The sequence below is a fragment of the Mixophyes fleayi genome, chromosome 5 (assembly GCF_038048845.1).
Source record: "Mixophyes fleayi isolate aMixFle1 chromosome 5, aMixFle1.hap1, whole genome shotgun sequence".
In the NCBI taxonomy this organism is placed as follows: Eukaryota; Metazoa; Chordata; class Amphibia; order Anura; family Limnodynastidae; genus Mixophyes; species Mixophyes fleayi.
In genome coordinates, this window is record NC_134406.1 from 20,837,908 (window position 1) to 20,859,728 (window position 21,821).

At 40.3% G+C, this 21,821-nt stretch overlaps 1 protein-coding gene across 3 annotated transcripts in view; it reads right to left on the reverse strand.

The window, feature by feature from the left end:
• The window catches only part of PPP1R9A (protein phosphatase 1 regulatory subunit 9A), a 159,364-nt gene extending 138,189 nt beyond the window's left edge, over positions 1–21,175 (reverse strand). For 2 of the 3 annotated variants that reach the window (XM_075211785.1, XM_075211783.1), the window contains exons 1-2: positions 20,867–21,175; positions 15,803–17,336 (exon numbers count right to left, since the gene is read on the reverse strand). In XM_075211785.1, coding sequence (XP_075067886.1) covers positions 15,803–17,188 — 1,386 coding nt within the window. In that variant the 5' untranslated portion in view covers positions 17,189–17,336; positions 20,867–21,175. Of the gene's footprint in view, positions 1–15,802; positions 17,337–20,663; positions 20,808–20,866 lie in introns of those variants that run through there. The other variant, XM_075211784.1, reaches the window with a different exon arrangement.
• Positions 21,176–21,821: the final 646 nt, after the last annotated feature.

Genomic DNA, 21,821 nt, shown 5'->3' on the forward strand with positions numbered 1-21,821 from the left:
GGAGAGGGCCGATGTAGGCATCCCCATCCCCAGCACCACCCTGTCGTACAGTGAGGCCTATTGGGCATACTTGCCAACTCTCCCGGAATGTCCGGGAGACTCCTGCATGTTGCGAGAGTCTCACGGACACCCGGGAGAGTGTGGCAATCTCCCGGATCTGCCCACTTCACTAGGAAGTGCCCATTTCAGCATTAGGTCCCAAACGCCACGATTTCCGGTGAATCGCGGCGTTTGGCCCCGCCCCCACTGTCAAATGACGCGTTTGCGTCATTACGTCACGAGGACGGGTCCAAAATGACGCAATTTTGTAGCCCTGCCCCCCCATGACGCCCACCTCTCCCCGGCAGCCTCCCGGAAAACAAATTTCAATAGTTGGTAAGTATGCTATTGGGGGCTTCACTGCCCACGTACTGCACCCCCATACTGCAGCATCTATTCCGATACCTGCTCCGTTCAGAGGACTCGGATATTAGGGGGGGGAAGCACCAGAAAAATATTTATTTTGACGGCGCTGGTGGGAGCTTACTGGACACACCATGTTCCTCCGACTCTCGACCCAGACCCCAAAAAGAAACTGACAAATCATACCTCAAAATCAATCATGAATTACTTTTAGGAATAAAAGATTAAAGTTTTGGAAAGGTCTTCACAGACCCAGGGCTAGATTTACTAATCTGGGGGTTTGAAAAAGTGGAGATGTTGCCTATAGCAACCATTTAGATTCTAGTTATCATTTATTTAGTACATTCTAAAAAATGACAGCTAGAATCTGATTGGTTGCTATAGGCAACATCTCCACTTTTTCAAACCCGCAGTTTAGTAAATATACCCCTCAGGCTTGGATATAATTGAAAAGCTGTGGGGGGATCTTAAGCATTCAACTCTTGCATGAAGACCGAAGAATATTTCTAAGTTAGAAGAGTTCTCCATGGAAGTGTCAAAATCACAGAGGGCTTCTTTAGAGGCAGTGTTCAAAGGGTCTTGTGGGCTCTCAATATAATTTGCAATCTTACTCACAGCATTGACTAAGCTGCGGAGTGGCTTGTCTCATCTTGAAAGTATGTGCATGTCAATTAAGATTAATGGAAAATTGATAATCAAACGGCACAAAATCGTTGCCAGAATTAACAACATGTTCACATTAGAGCATGAAACTACGAGACACAATTTACATCTTTAGTATTATCTGAGGTCATGACTAATGTTTGCTGAATGTTTGCATTTTAAAAGAAAAAAATAAATTATAATTCAACCCCAGAACTAACTACCACATATTCTATTTCATTACATAAACAAAGCATTCAGAGTCAGTTTTACCTTTTCAGTTATGTGACTGACCTTGACATCAAATATGCATCTATCTATTGTTCAATAAACTCCCTTCTCCATGGAAACTTGCTATAGTGAATCAGAAATATCTCGAGGAATGAAAGCGAGGAAACAATATTTTGACTGTGGCAATAGACAGATGGCCGTGAATCTCCAGTTATTAGTTTTTACTCTATCTTGTGGTCTCTGAAAAGTCTAAGCTACAAACAAAACAAAGGTGTATACAAACTACAAACTAAAACACAGACCTTTGAAACTTCTGCAACAGTTGGCAATAGCATAAATGCAAAAATATTGCATACTGAAGGCAGCTAGGAAGAAGCAGACATTAGGTCATTTAATATAGGAGTCTTGCAGACATTCTCTAGTAAAAAATGTGAACCTATCTTCTACCAACTTTTTATATCCTCTGAGGGATATGCATGATACAAACAGCAACCAGCATATTGTGTTATAGGAGAAAGAGGATCATTTACTCATTGAAAGCATTTGCTAACAAAGTATTTAGATGCTGTGGTGGATATATAAACAGATGTTAAAGTGTCCATGCACGCTGTGATTGGATGGCCAATTAGAGCACAATGCTTATAATGCAGGAAATGGTGATATCAGTGGGAAATTGTAATGTCAGAGGGAAATGGTGAAATCGGAGGGAAATGGTAATACCAGAGGGAAATGGTGATAACAGGGGGAAATGGTGATAACAGGGGGAAATGGTAATACCAGAGGGAAATGGTAATATTGGAGGGAAATGGTAATGTCAGAGGGAAATGGTGAAATCGGAGGGAAATGTTCATATCTGGGGCAAATGGTAATATCAGGCGGAAATGGTGATTTCAGGCGGAAATGGTAATATCTGAGGAAATAGTAATATTGGAGGGAAATGGTGATGTCAGAGGGAAATGGTAATGTCAGAGGGAAATGGTAATATCAGGGGGAAATGGTAATGTCAGAGGGAAATGGTAATGTCAGAGGGAAATGGTAATATCTGGGGGAAATGGTAATGTCAGAGGGAAATGGTAATATCAGGGGGAAATGGTGATATCTGGGGGAAATGGTAATGTCAGAGGGAAATGGTAATATCAGGGGGAAATGGTGATATCAGGGGGAAATGGTAATATCAGAGGGAAATGGTAATATTGGAGGGAAATGGTAATATCAGAGGGAAATGGTAATATCAGGGGGAAATGGTAATGTCAGAGGGAAATGGTAATATCAGGGGGAAATGGTAATATCAGGGGGAAATGGTAATGTCAGAGGGAAATGGTAATATCAGGGGGAAATGGTGATATCAGGGGGAAATGGTAATATCAGAGGGAAATGGTAATGTCAGAGGGAAATGGTAATATCAGGGGGAAATGGTAATATCTGGGGGAAATGGTAATGTCAGAGGGAAATGGTAATATCTGGGGGAAATGGTAATGTCAGAGGGAAATGGTAATATCAGGGGGAAATGGTGATATCAGGGGGAAATGGTAATATCAGAGGGAAATGGTAATATTGGAGGGAAATGGTAATATCAGAGGGAAATGGTAAAGTCAGAGGGAAATGGTAATGTCAGAGGGAAATGGTAATGTCAGAGGGAAATGGTAATATCTGGGGGAAATGGTAATATTGGAGGGAAATGGAAATGTCAGAGAGAAATGGTGATATCAGAGGGACCTGCAGAGCAACCTTGTTCAGAGGTAAGAAACTACTGCAATGCAAAACGGGCACTTGTGAAAGGCTTGGTGTCTATTAGGGGATATTTAAAAGAAAGAAAAATGAAAAAAGGCAGCATTTATAATAAATGTCGGTCAATTTTGTAGTTTTTTTGGTGTACCATAATGTTTTTACTGTTTACAGGTCACACTGTAACAAAAACAGACATTGAGAGCAATACAATTTACTTAGCTCTTAAAATATAAGGACTTTGAGAGAGCTTGTCCTTACAGATCCCAGTCAGGTGAGACTGAGTTTGCAATAACAATGTATATGTTACACAGACATATGTGGACAGATTTTCGGTGCCCGTGTTCGATACAGAAATATGCGTCTTATGCAAAAAAACAAAAAATACAAATGTGCTTTCAACTCTAAATGAGACCCATTGTCTCTAAATGATCACATGAGACCAGTGTGAAAGGATAAGCCCAAAGAGCAGCCCGCACCAACAGATCATTTACATAATGCCTAAAGTTTATAACAGGATGTACAAGACAGCATTAGAGGCATTTTTTAGTTTTAGATACAATTTGCTGCATGACAGGAACTCTTTATTCTGAAGATCCTGGTGTATCAGGATCTAAAAAATATGGCAAAAAGACAAACGTTTTCAGTGACAGAAGCTGAAACTTATGGGAAATTTGAGTAAACAGAAACCCTACCTTTAATGTACCCTGTTTATTTAAGATTTTGCATATCATTTTTGTATAGATGTTAATTATAAATAGGCCCAACAGCAAAATAGGAACCACAAATAAAAGAAGATTCCTACACTGGACTAAATGTTTTCACTTAAAAATATAAAATAATGTAACGGCCTCAGCCTTGTAGAAAAGCAGAAAACAATCACTGCTGTCATTTTCTATTTCTCCAGTAACCTGCAACCTATCTTATAAAATACTCTCCTTATTGTTTCCTGAAAAGTAATCAGATTTATCTGTGAGATTCATTCCCCTCCCAGGCACGCCAACTTCCATGCAGCGTAATTCCCAAAAGTGCTCCAAGATAACAGGTTCTGCTCAGCAATTACTGCTCACATTGAGACCCAAACTTATTATTTAAACAAATGTAAGCATGTTCTAAATAAAAGGTTACAAAAAGGCTTAAAAAAGGAACTAAAGACATTAATATATACCAAAGGCTGTGAGTTTATATGTATCTAAATATCTCTATCATAATCTTTGTACTTCAAAGCAGCTAGAGAGGGAGTGACAGCTTGTCAGACTTGCAGTGCAGGAATACACTGTGTGCTGATTGGTTGATTCATAAAAGTGGCAGTGATGTCACAGCAACTAAACTGACTGTAGTCTTAGTTATCTGAGCTGCATCAGATCCTAACAGGACACTGTGCTAAATATGTGGGTATGTGGGGGGGAGCTTCGGCTGTCTGTCATGAAGCATTGAGGTAATAGTTAACTTTTTAAAAACAGCTGCAGTGGATTGTCATGTTTTCACTGAACAATGTATTTAAACTTCATGGTTCATATCTGAAACACAATGAAGGGATAATCTGTGGTAGTCAGTTATAGCTGCAAACATTAAAACCAGATGCTGCATATATCTATCTTTACGGGTTTTTATGGATAACCTTTTAATAAATAAATACCTATTTTCTCAGAAAAAATCTTGTTTAGTTTTTACAATCATTTTCTTATTCAAGAATACTTAAAAAACTCTCCATATATCATATTAGCTAGTTTCTTTAAACGCCCGTCCTCCTCCATGTTCCGACAGCCAGATTACATTGTTGACTGACTGAGGATAAAGGAGAACCCGTATATTTATCCTATATAAACATGAACCTTTACCTTTCCCTGAATCCATTGTCCGTCATTTCTCAAAACACAGAACATGTTCCACAGCTATCGGTATATTTGCTGCAATTAGTAACAAATAAGCTACCTTCTTTACTAATTAATAAAAATATAATTTTCAATAAAGATATGATATTCTATATACTCTAATAAACAACACATAACATTGACTTTGTAGAGCTAAGAACACCAAATTCTCAACGCTCTTGTCCTTTACGAGTGCTCACTATTATTATCTTTTAATACATATTCTTACAAAGAGAATATATAAAACAAGATTAGTGGTCAATTGTATTTTTTTTCCTTAAAATTCTCAGTAAAAAAAAATGTTCAACTCTTTAATTTGAAACGACACATGTAATAACTACAAACAAGCTGGTTAATCAGAATAGCAGTATAAACAAGGTCCATATTTTGCAAATAAATAATAACATCACGCAAACAGAATTTTGGGGGTAAGGGATAGAGGGATGGTAGGGAAAGCAAAAGAAGAAAATAGAAGGGGAGGGGGAGGGATTAGCACGGAACAGGCATTAAGTAGATTGTGTGGTAGTGGGTATACTCAGTAATCTGTGCTCGAAATTGAGGAAAGAGGCAGGGCTGGCTGGGTTGGGGGGCAGGGGTGCAGAAAGTCCCATAGAGCTACCTTGGGCTGCATTTCTATCCTTTAAAATACTCCTAATAGGCTGCTGACCCGAGTCTTGTCCCGAAGGGAGACAATTTTGCCAGCCAGCTCCTGAGAAGAGGACAGCTCAGTCGAGAGGGGAATACACCCAAGTGTAATCTCTAGGTGTGGGTAGTGTGTATCAGTGCATGTTATAAAGGCTTGGCAGTCCTCAAGCAGAATGCTGCAATGTTCTGACATTGCTGAACATCATTGTTACATATCAGTGGGGGCACAGAAAGGGCCATTGTCATATGATGGCAATCTGTATTCTCTTTTGAGTATTTTAAAAACAGGGATAGTAGGAAACATGTTGTAAAGCACTTTTAATGCTCAAAAAATGGATCAATAAACTGTGTTGGTTTTCTGCTTCCTTGTATGACTTTTCTTCATTTTTCGAAGGCAGCAAATTACTCTGACATTCTATAAAATATTTTAAAAAGTTATACAAGCTAGTGGGGTCAGTGGCGGACCCGGGGGAGGGGGGGGGAATCGGGGCAATCTCCCCCCTGGCAGCAGACGCATAACATTTAAAATGTCAAGATGTCAATCAAAGGGGGCCGGGACAATCATAACCAAGGAGTGGGGCCACCCAGGACTAGTCAGACTGAAGGGGGCATGACTATGCTAAATCGCCCCTAAAATAAAAACACAGGCTGTGTCCGCCTCTGGGTGGGGCTTGTATATTTAGTACATAGGAGACACAGACTGATTGTCCTGTTGTGGCCCTTGTTCTGTTACCTGTGGCCCCTACCACTGCAACTTAAAATAGTGAAAAGGACAGTCAACGAAGCAAATCCTTAATTGATGTTTTAAAGTCACCAATGTAGTCATGAGGAGTGACTTTATGATAACTGCATTCTATCTCAGAGACTCCTACCAGGATACATGTAGGCAGGATACGGTCATCTCACTGCAAGCTGTAGCAGGTAACACTGCTTCCGCGAGTACTGTCCCAGTACACAATGTAGCCTGGGGCTTCTGGCCAGACATAATGCTACCTGAGGTGCTCCAGTACTGTCCCTTAGAATGCTGTTATCTAACAGCCGGACTCTTCTGTTCTCAATTACCAGCAGTACATCTATTGTAGCAATTCCTGAAAAAACTGTAGCATCTATCACTGACTGCCGCTGCAGAGACTGATAATGAGTTGTCCAATTTTGCAGATTCTGCGGGTCTACTCCGATTAGGGTGAGCAGATTACACATGAGACCACTGGCTCTTTACATTGTTTAGCGCAAGACATCCCCTAATACGGACTGAACAACACAGCAGAAGAAGCACAGATTGGTACATCTGTGGTCAGGGGGAAAAGAACAGAACGCCAGGGAATAGGAGACAACTGTAAGGCACATTTTCTACATAATCCCTAATCCATGTAATATAATAATAGCAATTTTGAAGCATTTGATTACACTGCAACATTATATCCAGTTCCGTAGGATGATAAATTGCTCTATCACGTTATAAACAAGAGTGTTAAGTGTGACATAAGCAAATACTGGAGTAAAAAGTGAATATCAGAATTCTATGGTTACAGTTACAACATTTTCAAACAGCTCCACATTCCGAAATGTTCTCTATTGTTTTGCTACCTATATTATAGCATCACTATGAAGTTTCACAATAGAAGAATAATAAATACAAGTTTTATCAAACTTTCATGTCATAGTTGTCTACACTGGTCATTGTGTAATACATATTGTAGTATTAGCTAGACCTAGAGGCCTCTTTGTCGTGCTGACAAATATATTGAGATTATTGTAACCCCCAACTAGAAATTATGGTTTTTATACACATAGCAGTACACTGCGTTTGGCTTCTAATATCCTTACCTTTTGCATAAGGGAGTGTGATATTTATTATCTTCACAAGTTTTATTTTAATAAAAAAAGTTGATTATATTTGTATAATGTTATGTAGGTTGTGAATATTACTTTTAGCTCCAGAACCACTTCGCTTACTAAGCACATAGGCAACGTTGCTGGCATTTTAGTAGTTTTCAATCAAATTACACCAACATTGCAAAACGCGTGAAGCCAAGATTACCAAGCAGACCAATAATAATGCGGTTGGTGCCAACTGCATTTTTATGGGACATGCCGGTAAATCTGGTGGTCAATGACTGTAATTTGGGGCTGACCACATCACACCCAAAAGATCCAATTGTTAGCCTTGTCTTCCAAACAACCTGCGAATCTTGGGCCATCAACTGGTACAGACAGTGTGTGTGATAATTATAGACATACGTGACAACGTTTATTATATCCCCTCCGTGAAATCCAGGAGGGGGTTCAGGCAACGCGAATGATGTCATTGTGACCAACCCCCAAAATCAGAATTATGCCATCGTGGCAGGGGCCGGGATCAAAATAGCACGATTCACAGGAAATCGCATCATGAAGGCCACTATCCTATAGATCCTATTCAATCATCACAACATGGCAACGTTATTGCTAAACTATAACTATAACACAAACAGAAATAGACCTATACTAGCTTAATAGCTAATGTTGTATAAAAAAGCACAGGCGATCAATGCAAGAAAAGCATGTATGGTAAATAGCAGTGTTGTACCTTCAGGTTTGGGGAGAAAGTGCAGCTAATTTAATTAATTAAGACAGGAGAGGAGCATTTTTTTTCTGTGTTTCTTTCACTTTTCTTGTGCTTTATTGCACTGCAGTGAAAAGCAGTAATACACCCAACAGTCATTAAACACCCCAGTTCCTCTTCTCTCATGGTGACGGCGATCTTCTTTCTAGCCCTGGAACATTGGTTTTGACAATTCACCGGTTCTGGGAACTTCTCAAAAGGACAAACATGGCTGAGCTATGAAACGGACATGCCAGAAATGATGGTTCACTTCAAATGGGCCATAACAAGGAAGAGACTGGATATGGAATAGATTGCACAACCTCTATACCTTCTAGGACCAAACAGGGGCTAGCTGGCAAATGTTAGCAAGAGGGCGAGGCTCGGTTCAGCAACTTATAAGGAATATTTTAAAGGGAAAAAAAAAGCAAATACCCAGTGACTCACAGCGGCTAAGTGGTTAGCACTTCTGCTTCACAGCACTGGGGTCATGAGTTCAATTCCCGACCATGGCCTTATCTGTGTGGAGTTTGTATGTTCTCCCCGTGTTTGCGTGGATTTCCTCCCAGATTCCAAAAACATACTAGTAGGTTAATTGGCTGCTATCAAAATTGACCCTAGTCTCTCTCTCTCTGTGTGTTTGTGTGTATGTTAGGGAATTTAGACTGTGAGCTCCAATGGGGCAGGGATTGATGTGCATGAGTTCTCTGTACAGTGCTGCGGAATCAGTGGCGCTATATAAATAAATGGTGATAGTGATGATGATGATGGAACTGATATAAAAATTGTTAATTATAACACAAACCAACTAAAAAAAATAAAAAAAAAAATTAGTTGCTAAGGATATTTGAGTGAATTTACGGTATTCTGTGGTTGCTGAATTCAAAAATGAAAGTATTTTTTCCGAATTGGCTCTAGTTCTTGAGATAATGCATACCCTGGATTAACGCTTGCATATGGGAATCTACCAGAACGTTCTAGAAGGTGAGACACTCAAATATTCTAGGTGTTTACTCCCCGATCATTGTAGAATAATCCCCTTCTGGATATAAGTCACTTGGCAGGTGAACTGTTGTGTTGTCTATAGTGTCGTCTATTGGACAAAGATTGCTATTCATACATTTGTTGATCATTTTTATGTTTTTCAATGGGGTACCAATTATCTACAAAATTAGAGCCAATCTAGCAAAACGGATATCATACTCGGAATCAGCGCCACAAAGTTACCCCCAAATCCTCTATTATGATTGGCAAGAAAATGAGTGTTGACCGGTGTAATGATCCAAGAAGCATAAACTAATGGTTTATTTATCCTATATAGTGACAAATGAATCACCGTTTCAGCTGCCATCTCTGGCAACAAAATGATTGTGTCTATTCCTGTCTGAATATTACTCATTTCTGTTACATATTTTCATTGTATTCTAACTCTGTTCCTTCCTTTGAAAATTCACTTTTTTATGTTACCTTGAGCAACTGATACAGCAGGTGTTAAGTGAGCCTGCTTGAAACACAACACGGTAGCACTTCTTACTACAGTACATAGGTCCCTATGTCATCGCTGTTCTCACTGCCTTTTCTCGTGGGAAATTTAAAAAGGATATTGATTCTGAGCAGCAAAAGTAGAGCAATTGCAGCAGCTGCCATCCTCTAACCCTGGAGACGCACCGAGAGCACGCAGATTAAAATGTTTCTGGGGGGTTTTTTTTGGAAATATTAAGATGTTTCATGTGACCAATGCAGTATATACCAATTAGCGCTGTGAACACCAAATCTAATGAGTAAAAACAAAGACCCTTTTGTTTGTTTCCAATAAGGAAGTTCTCCTTGCAAGTTCATTATATTCACAAGGTGAAAACGGAGGATTGGGGGTAATACCACAGAACGTTTGTTTTTCAGCTCAATATTAACTTTTCTGTACTTGGAGAGACAATGGCAGAACTTCTGCAGAATTTTAAAAGAAAACTTAGAAAATAATATATTCCTTTAAATGTTGCTCCTTCAGTTCTTATAGATTAATCTGATTTTCTAAAGAACAGAATTTATCTGAAGATTATATAAAGGGATTAACAAAGCATACTTGCTCACAAATGTACGGGAGACTCCCGAATTCTGGATAGGTCTCCCAGAATCCCGGGAGAGCATCCTGCCCACTTTCTAGTGTAGTTGGCAGGATGGAAGCCTCTAGGACACAATTCCATTTTGGCCCCGGCCTCCGTGGTAAAATCATGCTATGACATCATTGCATCACAGGGGTGGGGCCAGAATGACTCGATTTGCTGCCCCGCCCCCTTCCGTCTTCGCACTCTGGATTTTCCCAGAGGGTAGTGTAAAAACTTGATAAGTATGGTATACAGTAACGGGCCTATTTATCAAAAGGAGGAAAGCCCTATCTCTGGGTATATTGGAGTTTTCACCAGAGATAGGGAGAAAGGGAGAGAAAAAAAAAGCCCTAACTATAAAAGGGTTAACACCGCCGAAACCCCCCCACGGCAATAAGATTTTGCCGGTTTTCTTTGGCGAACAGCATATTTAACAAGGATCTCAGCGGTACATGCAACGCATCCATGATAGCGATAACAGGGAAAAAAATTATAAAAAGATGCTTTATTATTTGAATAAAGTTTTCTCCCCTTGCAATAGTTTGAAAGTAGTTTTTTTCTATCTTTATTTGGACGGTGAAACGGCAGTAGCCAGTATCGGTCAGCTGACTCGGTGAGATTTTAACGATAAAACATGGTAATAATAGGTGGTGTTCTACCGCTGCAATAAGGGGCAAAAGAAAATCATCACCAGCGCTGTGTCTTAGTAAATGGCCTTTCAAAATGGCGGCCTTCTCACAGCTGGTGCTGGAACAGCAGACGCTGTTAACTGTAGCTATCATTGGATTCACTTCTGGGTGGATAACACACAAAAACATGAAGTAATCAGAACAACGTATAGGGACCGGGAGAGACACAATCACACGCTTATACCAGTCATCTGGAGCTATCTATACTTTTACTAACCTACAAGGCCATCAACAAAGCTGCACCAACATACATCTCCTCTCTTGTCTCAAAATATCTCCCAACTCGGCAACTCCGTTCTGCACAAGATCTGCGTCTCTCATCCACCCTCATTACATCCTCCCATTCCCGGTTACAGGACTTTTTAGGGCGGCACCCACTCTATGGAATTCTCTCCCTCGCACAATAAGACTTTCCTCTGGTCTACAAACTTTCAAGTGTTCTCTGAAAACCCACCTCTTCAGACAAGCATATAATATTCCTCAACCACCCTCTTAACCTCACCACATTACCCTATTACCACCCGTTACACAATTTCACACAAGACAACTACCCCTTGACCAACATTGTTGTGTGACAGGATCATTTAGCCTATGAGTCACTTTTACCTTTATAGTCTGGCTGGACCGAAATGCAAAATGTAGACTTAACCTCATTTATCAAACTCCCATTGTCCCATAGATTGTAAGCTTGTGAGCAGGGCCCTCTTACCTCTTTGTCTGTTTTACCCAGTTTGTTTATTAGTTTACTATGTTTGTCCCCAATTGTAAAGCACTACGGAATTTGTTGGCGCTATATAAATAAATTATGATGATGATGATGATCTGTCATGTCCAAGTTTTGTTGCTTGATGTTGTCAGCGATTTTAAGACAAATTCAAGGCTGCATTCCCATTAGCATTGCTTCAAGCTACAAAATGGCCGACTCTACTTTGTGCAGGCGCTTTAAGTAACAGGAGAATTTCAGCCTGGACATTGCCTCGATGTGTCTCCACATCCGGAGACACATCGCTTTGAATTGGGTCTCCCCTTAATATTGCAGCATCAGTAAAGCTTAATTCCAAAGTAGTTATTAACACACAACACTGTAGACAAAACAACTGCAGAAGTGCACCCCTCTATCTACGCATTGCCCTTCTGCTATTATGACTTTGATGAAATAGAAATTAGTTGTTGGTTCGGGAAATCCTGTGGGCTGTGAAATCTAATGGGATGAATCAGAGCCAATTAAGAACCAGCTTTAAGGGACTTTGTCCAGTTCAAAAAATACTTCTTAAGGGCACAGTAAGCAGAATATGGAACCCTCGCATTCTCATCATTTATACTTATAAATATTATATTGGTCCAGAAGATGGTTCCTATCAAGCACACACTTTAGGTGAATATAGAAAACACTGTACAGCTGTTGCACACAAGGGGCCCAATTTAGAGTTGCGTTTAAGTGTATTTGTGCAACGTAAAAATCCACCTTGGTGCACAAATTGCTGCATGTGCACATATTTGCGGCTGCAGTAAACTGAGGGTGAGCTGCCGCAAGTTAAACACGCCCCTTTGAGATGCATCTTATGCTGAGTTACAAAGGTCTTGTAATATGTTAGGTCCATGGGGTCAATTTTGCACATAAACCTGTTGCAAACTTTTGACGTGATGATGATAATGATTTTTGCATCCTCGTTGTGGACAATTTATACACTATATGTAAGGCTTCACATATGTTAACATTCGGGCAACTGTATCTTTGCTTGTGTGCAAAAGGGGCATCTGTACGTTAAACTCTACATCAGGCCAATATTATTAGTACTTATTTATATATCAACAACATATTACGCAGCTACCAATTAAATCTGCCATGTGTGTAATTGGGATGTGGGAGGAAACTGGAGCACACGGTGAAAATTCACGCAAACATGGGCAAAACATTCAAACTCCACACAGATAAGGCCCCTGGTCGGGAATTCGAACTCATGACCCCAGCGCTGCGAGGCAGCAATGCTAACCACTGTGCTGCCTATTATTAAAGGTAATCTATTGTATCATCTGTCCACATTAGTATTTAAGGTAAACAAAACAGACTTCTAAAACTAGCCTTCCAAGACACCCAGTCCATAATCTTCTGCAAGAGGAAAAATTACATTTTGGCAGCAAACCAGAATCACTACAGCACATGCAGCTGCAGCTAAATGACCTTTGTTTGCTCTCCAGAAGTCTAGTGCACAATGGAGGTCATTTATGAAGTGCAAGATGTCGGACTCGTTCTGCGCCTTGTATTGCGCAAACGCGTCTAGATTTCTAATGAGGCAGTTAGGTTTACGGAGAAAGATACTTGCACAGGATCATAAATAGGGACAAGGAGTACCAGTGCAACTGTTTTACAAAGCGTTGCAAAGATGACATTTTATCTTGCTGAATGCGATTATGATGAAGTAAAGAAGAAGAGGAGGAGCGTGTGTCATTTTAGGGATGATCCTTGCCATGGAGGGGCACGTGTCCATTACCACTCTGCAAAAGAACCTCAACCTTGCATCATTTGGGCCCCGCCCCCTAAACAATTGTCACAATTTTGGCCAATTACAGCAGGGGGTGGGGCTAAGATAACTATATTTGCTTCATTAAGCCCCGCCCCCCAGGAGCCCGGGAGGTCTCCCAGAAATGCGGGAGTCCTTCAGACATTCCGGGAGAATAGGCAAACTATACATTAAAGAAAAGCAGTTAATGAATTTCTATAGACTGAAGTGTCTTTTACATTTCTGTCTCCATTACTGAAGTCATGTTGTCTTACCTGTCAGTCTTTGATTAAATCTTGGTCTCCATGAAAATGGCCACCTCCATAGGCATCAATACATGGACATAGGACACAATTTCTGAACTGTGTCATCATGCCACAGATGGTGAAGCCAACCACGTCTTGTACTGGTTTAGCATCAGGGAGAATGCCAGACTCTTCAGGGAGTGAGGGAGATCACTCCTATTTCAGGGAGTCTCTCTAACATTCAGGGAGAGTTGGCAAGTATGAATGCATATCGTGCTAGACATTTTAATCCAAATTGTAATGTAACAGTCAATTCTATCAGGCTATCCTGTGGATAGAAGACAGGCAACCGTTTCAATTTCATCCTTTCCTGTGTAAGAAATATAAGTCTGATGCCCATATGATTGACAGCCGACTCTGGGATTTGTAAGCACGTAAATATTTTGTGCTAGTTATCACTTAGTCATTCAAATTAAAGTTAAGTACATAAAAAGATCCTCAGTTTATATAAAACCACACACTTTTACCTTTCTAATTATGGTTCTTAAACTTTCTCCTAATCATACCTTAGGCTGCTTCATATGTCTTATAATGGGTGGTAATGCATAGTTGCCATCATTTAAATTGAATTTCTAGGGACACGTCGCTGCTGGCCAGGTGAGGGTAAGAACTATAGCCTTATCATGGTATGCTCACTGAACATGCATTTTAAATACTCATCTTTAATACATGTTAAAGACGAGTCCACCTTTTCGTTCTGTTTTAGGAGTTAAATATGTAAAGCAGACTCAATAGTCCTAATCTGCAAATAAAGTCACCTTTCCTATGTCAAATCATTTGTTAGATATACTCTCCAGCAGACAGCACAGTGTATCTACCACATTCCTGCTGATCATCAGGGAACCGGGCCTTTGCAGAACTCCGAGTAGTTTGCAAAGCTGTTCTCCCTATTCACACGGCGGATTTGTGATTCGGTGTTGGCGGCCAGGCACCAACCGAGGACGGCCTACACAAAACCCCCTGAAGATGACAAAACTGCAGAAAGTGTAAGTGCTAGATACGCTCTGCTAGGGAAAGTATCTAGCAAGCCATTACACAGAAAATGCGATCCAACTGTCTATTTTCAACATTTTACAAAAAAAAGTCCACAAAGGTGAATTTTCCACAAATGCCCAATAAAACACAACGCGTATATGACAAAGAATCAAATGTTCCCATTTGTAATATGAGCAGGAACATATTGATGACCATTCTGAGGTAAAATACAACACTAGGGGGTATATTTACTAAGCTGCGGGTTTGAAAAAGTGGAGATGTTGCCTATAGCAACCAATCAGATTCTAGCTGTCATTTTGTAGAATGCACTAAATAAATGAAAGGTAGAATCTGATTGGAGATGTTGCTTATAGCAACCAATCAGATTCTACCTTTCATTTATTTAATGCATTCTACAAAATGACAGCTAGAATCTGATTGGTTTCTATAGGCAACATCTCCAATTTTTCAAACCTGTAATTTAGTAAATATACCTCTAGACATTAAACATATCCATGAAACAAGCACCTAGATTATCATGAAGAATGACTTGCTTGGTTTAACGAACCAATAACTAACAATGCTCTTGTATAGTAAAAACACCTCTACAAATTAAACGCTGGAATGTGGAATGTCAAGTTAACGCTGAACAATAGATTTTGCTTTCATGGTTCATAGCTGAATATTTATATTTAGGGGTTTAGCAATTCTTTAAGATCTGGCTCAAGAACCATTTTTTTTTTAAGTATAATTATTATTATTTTTATCATTCACAAATAAATAATTAAATGTTTTCCAATGAGAGTATCAAATACATTTTACATTGTATGTGCTAACATTAATCCTGTGTGATAGAAAGTAGTCATCTTGTACCATGAAAGATTCCCATCAATCGCCTTCAAGAACATAGAGTAAAATCTTAGCAAGTTGCCCGCACCTTTTGCATAGATTATGGTTTTTACTCTCAGTTATTTGTATAAGTTAAATGCATTTCTGGTTTTGCGCTCCCTTAAAACAATATTTACATCCCATTACTAGATATTAGTCTTCAAGAAATGCAAATTTTATAAACTGATCTACTACCGTTATATATCAACACAAAATAAAATAAGTACATAAAGGCTTACTTTGATAGGAGCTTTACTAAATTTAATTTTCCTTTGGGGCGGAACTTCTTCTTCTTCCGCCAATCCAGGCACCTCAAAGTATTCGGTGTCTGGCTCGTAAGACTTGTTTTCATCGCTGTCATCATCGTCCCCTGGCTCCGCCTCTTCCCACTCCGAGTTATACCGTGAGCGCACTCTGTAAACGTTATAATCAGAGTGATCATATGACTGCGCAGTCGAAAAGCTATTCAAGTCGCTACTCATACTTGTGCCAACATTGAGAGACGTGGGAGCAGCAGAGGTTCGGTTCGTTGTAAAATTCTCGTTTATTTCCGCGGCGGTCGCCAATTCTCCCGATTTAGTCCTATCAAAAGAATTCACAGAATCTTCAGACAAATGATTGTGTTGCGTTGTGTGTTCACCTTTTTTCACTATGTGCCTAACGTGTGATCCGTCATCGGCACCATCTGTAAGTTTATTCTTGGCCAGAGTGTTGTCATTAGTACTACAGCCTACGCTCTTTTCTCTTTTTACCTCTTGCGTGGAAACGTGACCATCTTCTTGGTCTATAACTCTATTTGTTTGATGGGCGACATCTATGCAGGTGTCTGTGTCGGCTTCCATTGGTGGAGACCAAGAATTTGAGTCTTTAGCGTGTCCATAGCCTTCGAAATCTGTAACTGGGGAAGTGGAGATATTCAGTGGGTAATGTCCGGTTACAGAAAATCCTTCGTTATTTTCATTTTTTTCCAAAGCGTTTGGGCTTGGCGAATCGCTATTTTCAAACACTGCGCTAAGTTGACTCACGGTTGGAGACAAAGCTTCTGTCCTCGAACTAAGGCTGTCCAGGGAATCGCTGCTTCCTCTGTTTGACTTACTTCCACGCCCTTCATCTAAATATTCACTAGATCCCCGTCTATCGTTCCTGGAAGAATAGCGTCCAGAGTCGCGTGAAGAGTGTTCAAACATCTTCCTGGTTTCTGTAAACTTAGAGTAAGACGGTCCATCCAAAGTGTCGAAACGGCTAATCCTCTCCGAAACGGTAGCCTTGGTTTTCACTGCTGCTTCTTTCTTTTCCAAAACTTCCCTGGGCTTTGCTCTTCTTGGAGGAGATGACGTGGTACTTTTGGACTTCCGCGGTTGGACGCCATTGTTTTCATTTGGTTCCATCCCCATCTGCATGAACAGGTTTTTAATTCTATTGACGTTTGACCCATAACTGCGCCCTCTTGTCTGTTGCGTCTGAGGCACCTCACTCTCGCCCTTCTTTTTGTCTTCTCCGTCAGGCTTTTGTTTGTCGAAGGTGCTCTTGAGCGCCTGAAACTCAGTTCTGTAGGCATTCCTGTGGGGTGAGGCGCTCCGCAGGTTCGAACGCTCTCCCGAAGCTTCCGTCTTCATCATGTTCATTTCAGAAAGGCAGCACAATGTTCATGATGACTAAGACAGTTCCCTCTGAGTTTTCCTGCAATCCAGATTTTCTGGAGGAACGATTTAAATATCGCTGTTGTTACATGTCTCTTGTCGAATTAAATTTCATGTAAATCTCCAAGGCAAGCTGTGTCAGAAACAAGAAAGGACAAGAGAGATGCTTATCAAAGTAAGTACAGTGTCCTACCGCTTATTTTGTTAATTAGAGCATATTTGTGGCTTCATGTGCTGAGTTTTTATGGAGACATGCTTGATAAATGACACAACAACTTGCGAAAAGGGTGAAGGGCAAAAACAGCCACAGCAGTAAAAACAGATCAGTATAACTGGGCCATAAAATACATAACAAAGCTCAAAGTACCTACGCACGTTTCACATATAGACTCCTTCTCCCCCAGTGAAAAGGTAACATGGAATACTGTCTGCTGTATTGCTATTGGCATTTAAAAGTGTAATACGTCTAAACCAGAAGGTTATTTGCCCTACCGCAAACAAAGGGCTCAAATTAGTTCCAATTTCAGTCATCTAAAATTTCTTAGCTTACGCACAACAGTTCCTGCTTCTATTCTGATGAGTAAATGCATTCACTGTCTATGCAGTTTAAATCGAAGCAAATATGGTAAGAGGAGCAGGGGAGGGGAGCAGGTCTATACCTTTAAGAATTTAAAATAAACTTCTACAAGTACATAAATAGGTTTGTTGAAATGAACTGCAAAATAGCAATGTTATCATATTTTTAAACTCACCGTAATAAGATTCCCTATCAAATAAGACATTTTTTATTCCACATTTTATACATACATTGTAATTGTTATCAAATAAAGGGTCTGTATTAGAGTTTGGCGCATGTCTCCATCAGGTATACGTCAGGCGTACAAATGCGTTTACTTTAGCCCAATGATAGTGTGGACATGACAGTGCTACTTATAAGAGCAAAAGTTGCATTTTTCATATAAAATTTAGTTAAATACAAACAGCCCCTCGTCCATCATTCTTTACTTTTTAAATCCAATAGGAATCTTCTTTCCTGCAATATTCCAACTGGCCAGTGAGGAATGAAGTAATGCAATTAGATGTCCGCAGCTTAACACAGTGCAGTTGCGACGCCGATGAATGAATTACAACAAGCTGGAGGGACCAATCAGAAGCGGCTAGATACTGCTACTGGTGTCAATTATCATCATCATACTGTATATCTTTATACCAGGCCTGTACCGGAAAAGATAGCCTCCTAAGAAACGCATCAAGGGTATGCCTTCAAGTCTCATCAGGTTACACCTCCAGGGGGCGCTCTACAGTACCTGTACATACACTTACGTACGTGCACAACTTACCCCTGCACCAATTCTGCCTCTACATTTGCAACTTTAAGACATACGTGCAAATCTTTATAAAATATCACATTTTATTATGCATGAGCAGTACAGAAATATATTTAGTCCACAAAACTCTAACTCCAAACTATATTGTAGAAGCTGACCTTTGAATATACTACTGTAAGTCAGGCCTCATTGATATTACACAGGCAGTACATTAGTGATGTGACTGATTCCTCACAAATTGATTGGCTGCATACACGTTCAGTCCACAAAATAAGTGTGTGTAGATGGCAGGCCCACTTTCATTGTAAACAACTATATATAATCATTATAAGTGAAAGGCAACCACTCGTTTGCTCAAAGTGCAGTCATTTTGAGAAGTAGCTCAGTGATGTCAAAAGTTCCCAGTAAAGTGATAGGATGCATTTATTTTTTTTTGCCAAATATTGTCTGCCTCCAATTTTTATAGGAGACAGGGGTGCAGTATTGTTCATTTCAACTTTCCTTGCAGCTCAATTTCAGACAGATACTCGTTAATTGTTTTTTTGTAGGCGTGCTACTCGGTGAAACAATGTAGGGCAGTTCTATTGCAGCACTAAGAGGCCTCAAAGCTTCACTATGAGTTACTGTCTCTTTGAACAGTAAAGGTTTTAATGAAGTCACATTGAGCTCAAGGGGCTGCCTCTGCCTTAAAGGATATCTATTGATGCCTTTCTTTTGCCCTGCCTGGCAATAAAGCTACAGCATTCTGCATATGTAATCCTAATCAAACAACACACATAAACACGTCACATAAACAAGGTTTTACCAATGCTTAATCAGCATTCGTTTTGTAATGTACAAATAAAGATTTTTTTAAAAATAACTAAATATGGATGTTTCTATAACTTAAATGCTTGTATTGTTTATGTTCCATGGAATTCTGAAACTCAACCCCACAATCAATAATTCCAAAGAGACAGCAACAAGAAAATAAAACACAGCTTTAACGCTAAGGCGATACTGAACTCCAGTCGAGCTGAGGTTCCTATTCCCATGAGGAAATCTAATTTAATGAAGCACTAAAATACAGACATGATAAGTCCCAGCCGTGGATGTCTCTGCATTACTCCAACACTGTACGCTGGAATTATGCTCTGTGCTCTGCTCAAATAAGCCTCCCATTTACCTGCTAAGAAATGCATCATAACCATTTTCAATGTGACGGGTTAGTGGGAAGCAGATCTACCTCAGCTATTTAAAATGCAAAGGGTTAATGTCTGTCTCTCACACAGGCTTGTACCATGAAAAAAGATGGCACACTGCAAGTAATAGTACTGCAAGACATAGTACTGCATGGTATACATTATAATTAGGTCAAGGAATGCACATATCTATACAATAATAATATAATGCTGAGAAATTATATAGATATGTGTGTGTATGTGTGTGTGTACATTATATATATATATATATATATATATATATATATATATATATATATATATATATATATATATAAAATGAGAGAGCATTTACTATATTTTATTAGCACAGTGCATGCATTTCATGTGTACATGTTGCAATATATATATATATATATTTATATATATATATATATATATATATATATATATATATATATATATATATATATATATGTAAGTGAAGAGTGAGACTGATGATGCATATGGATATAGATATAGATATAGATATAGATATATATATATATATATGTAAGTGAAGAGTGAGGATAGATGCATATGGATATAGATATAGGTAGATAGATAGATAGATAGATATATAGATATGTGACATACACACTTACACACATTTCCTGTGACATGTTAGGAGATTGGCTCCAGGACACTAAGCTCCCTGTAGCTGCTACATACACACACACATGCCTGCATACATAACATACATACACATACATATACACACACACACACACACGCATGCAGGCATACATACATACATACATACATACATACATAACATACATGCAGCATGCTGTTACTGATATGACATCTGCAGAAAGCTGCACTCATACATCAGCCTGACATATGAACAAAAGCCAACCCCCAGCCTTTATCTTTTTGTTATTGTGCAAAACGTGACAGCAAAAGCCAGGAGGGAAGGAGAAACATGAGTACCTAATTCCTGCATAGTGTCCGTGTATCTGGCAGCCATCCGATGAGAGAGTGACACACACACAGCTACAACCTACACTACACCAGTAATCTGGGCTGAGCTCCCTGGATCATGCTGCAAGAAATCAGGAGCATGTAATCCCTGAGATCAGATGTGAGCTGCAGGGTAACGCCGGCATGCTATGTCCTTGTCCCCCTTGTGTTACCTGGCAGCGGTGCGGAGCCCGGCGGTGCACTGAGGTGCACGTTGCTGGAGTGCAGTGTGCAGTGTGCAGTGTGTGTATGGCTCCCTCCTCCTCCTCCTTGTCCTCCTCCTCATGACTCACTGCTGCAGCTCCACTTCCCCATCTCCTCCGCTGTAATCAGCCTGCCGGAGCCACCTCGTGTGTGTGTCATGTACAGCTGGGTGACGGGGGATCAGCGGGCAGCACCGGGTGCCATTAGTGTCCCCAATGCCGGGCACTGGTGCACAGCTCTCTGCTCCAGGGCCAGACCATCCGCACACACTGCAGGGGACGGAGGTGGTGGAGCCTACCACCAGCACTGACTGACTGTAGAGCTGTGTGTGGTGCTCTCTGATACACACATGTCTTGAATAAAGATGAACAGTTTGGTGTTCAGCTGCCATATGTTACAGATGACGGTGAACTGCACCAGCCTGGGCTGTTTATTATCCCATTATTGCAGACTAGAGACTCAGAAAGAATGGGGTACAGGGGTGGTGTGGCAATGAGTGCCCTTCACTGATAACTTTATGTACTGGGTATCTAAAAACTGGGTACAGGGAATATGATCATCACCGTTTATTTATATAGCGCCACTAATTCCGCTTCACTGAACAGAGAACCCAATCACATCAGTCTAAATTCCCTAACACACACACAGACACACACACACATATAGACACACAGACTAGGGTCAATTTGTTGGCAGCCGATTAACCTACCAGTATGTTTTTGGGCTGTGGATGGAAACCGGAGCACCCGGAGGAAACCCACACAAACACGGGGAGAACATACAAACTCCTCACAGATAAGACCATGGTCGGGAATTGAACTCATGACCCCAGGTCTGTAAGGCAGAAGTGATAACCACTTGGCCACCGTGCTGTTAGGTAGGGGCTGCCCGGACAGGGGGGAATTTACCCCCCGGGCTGGTCCC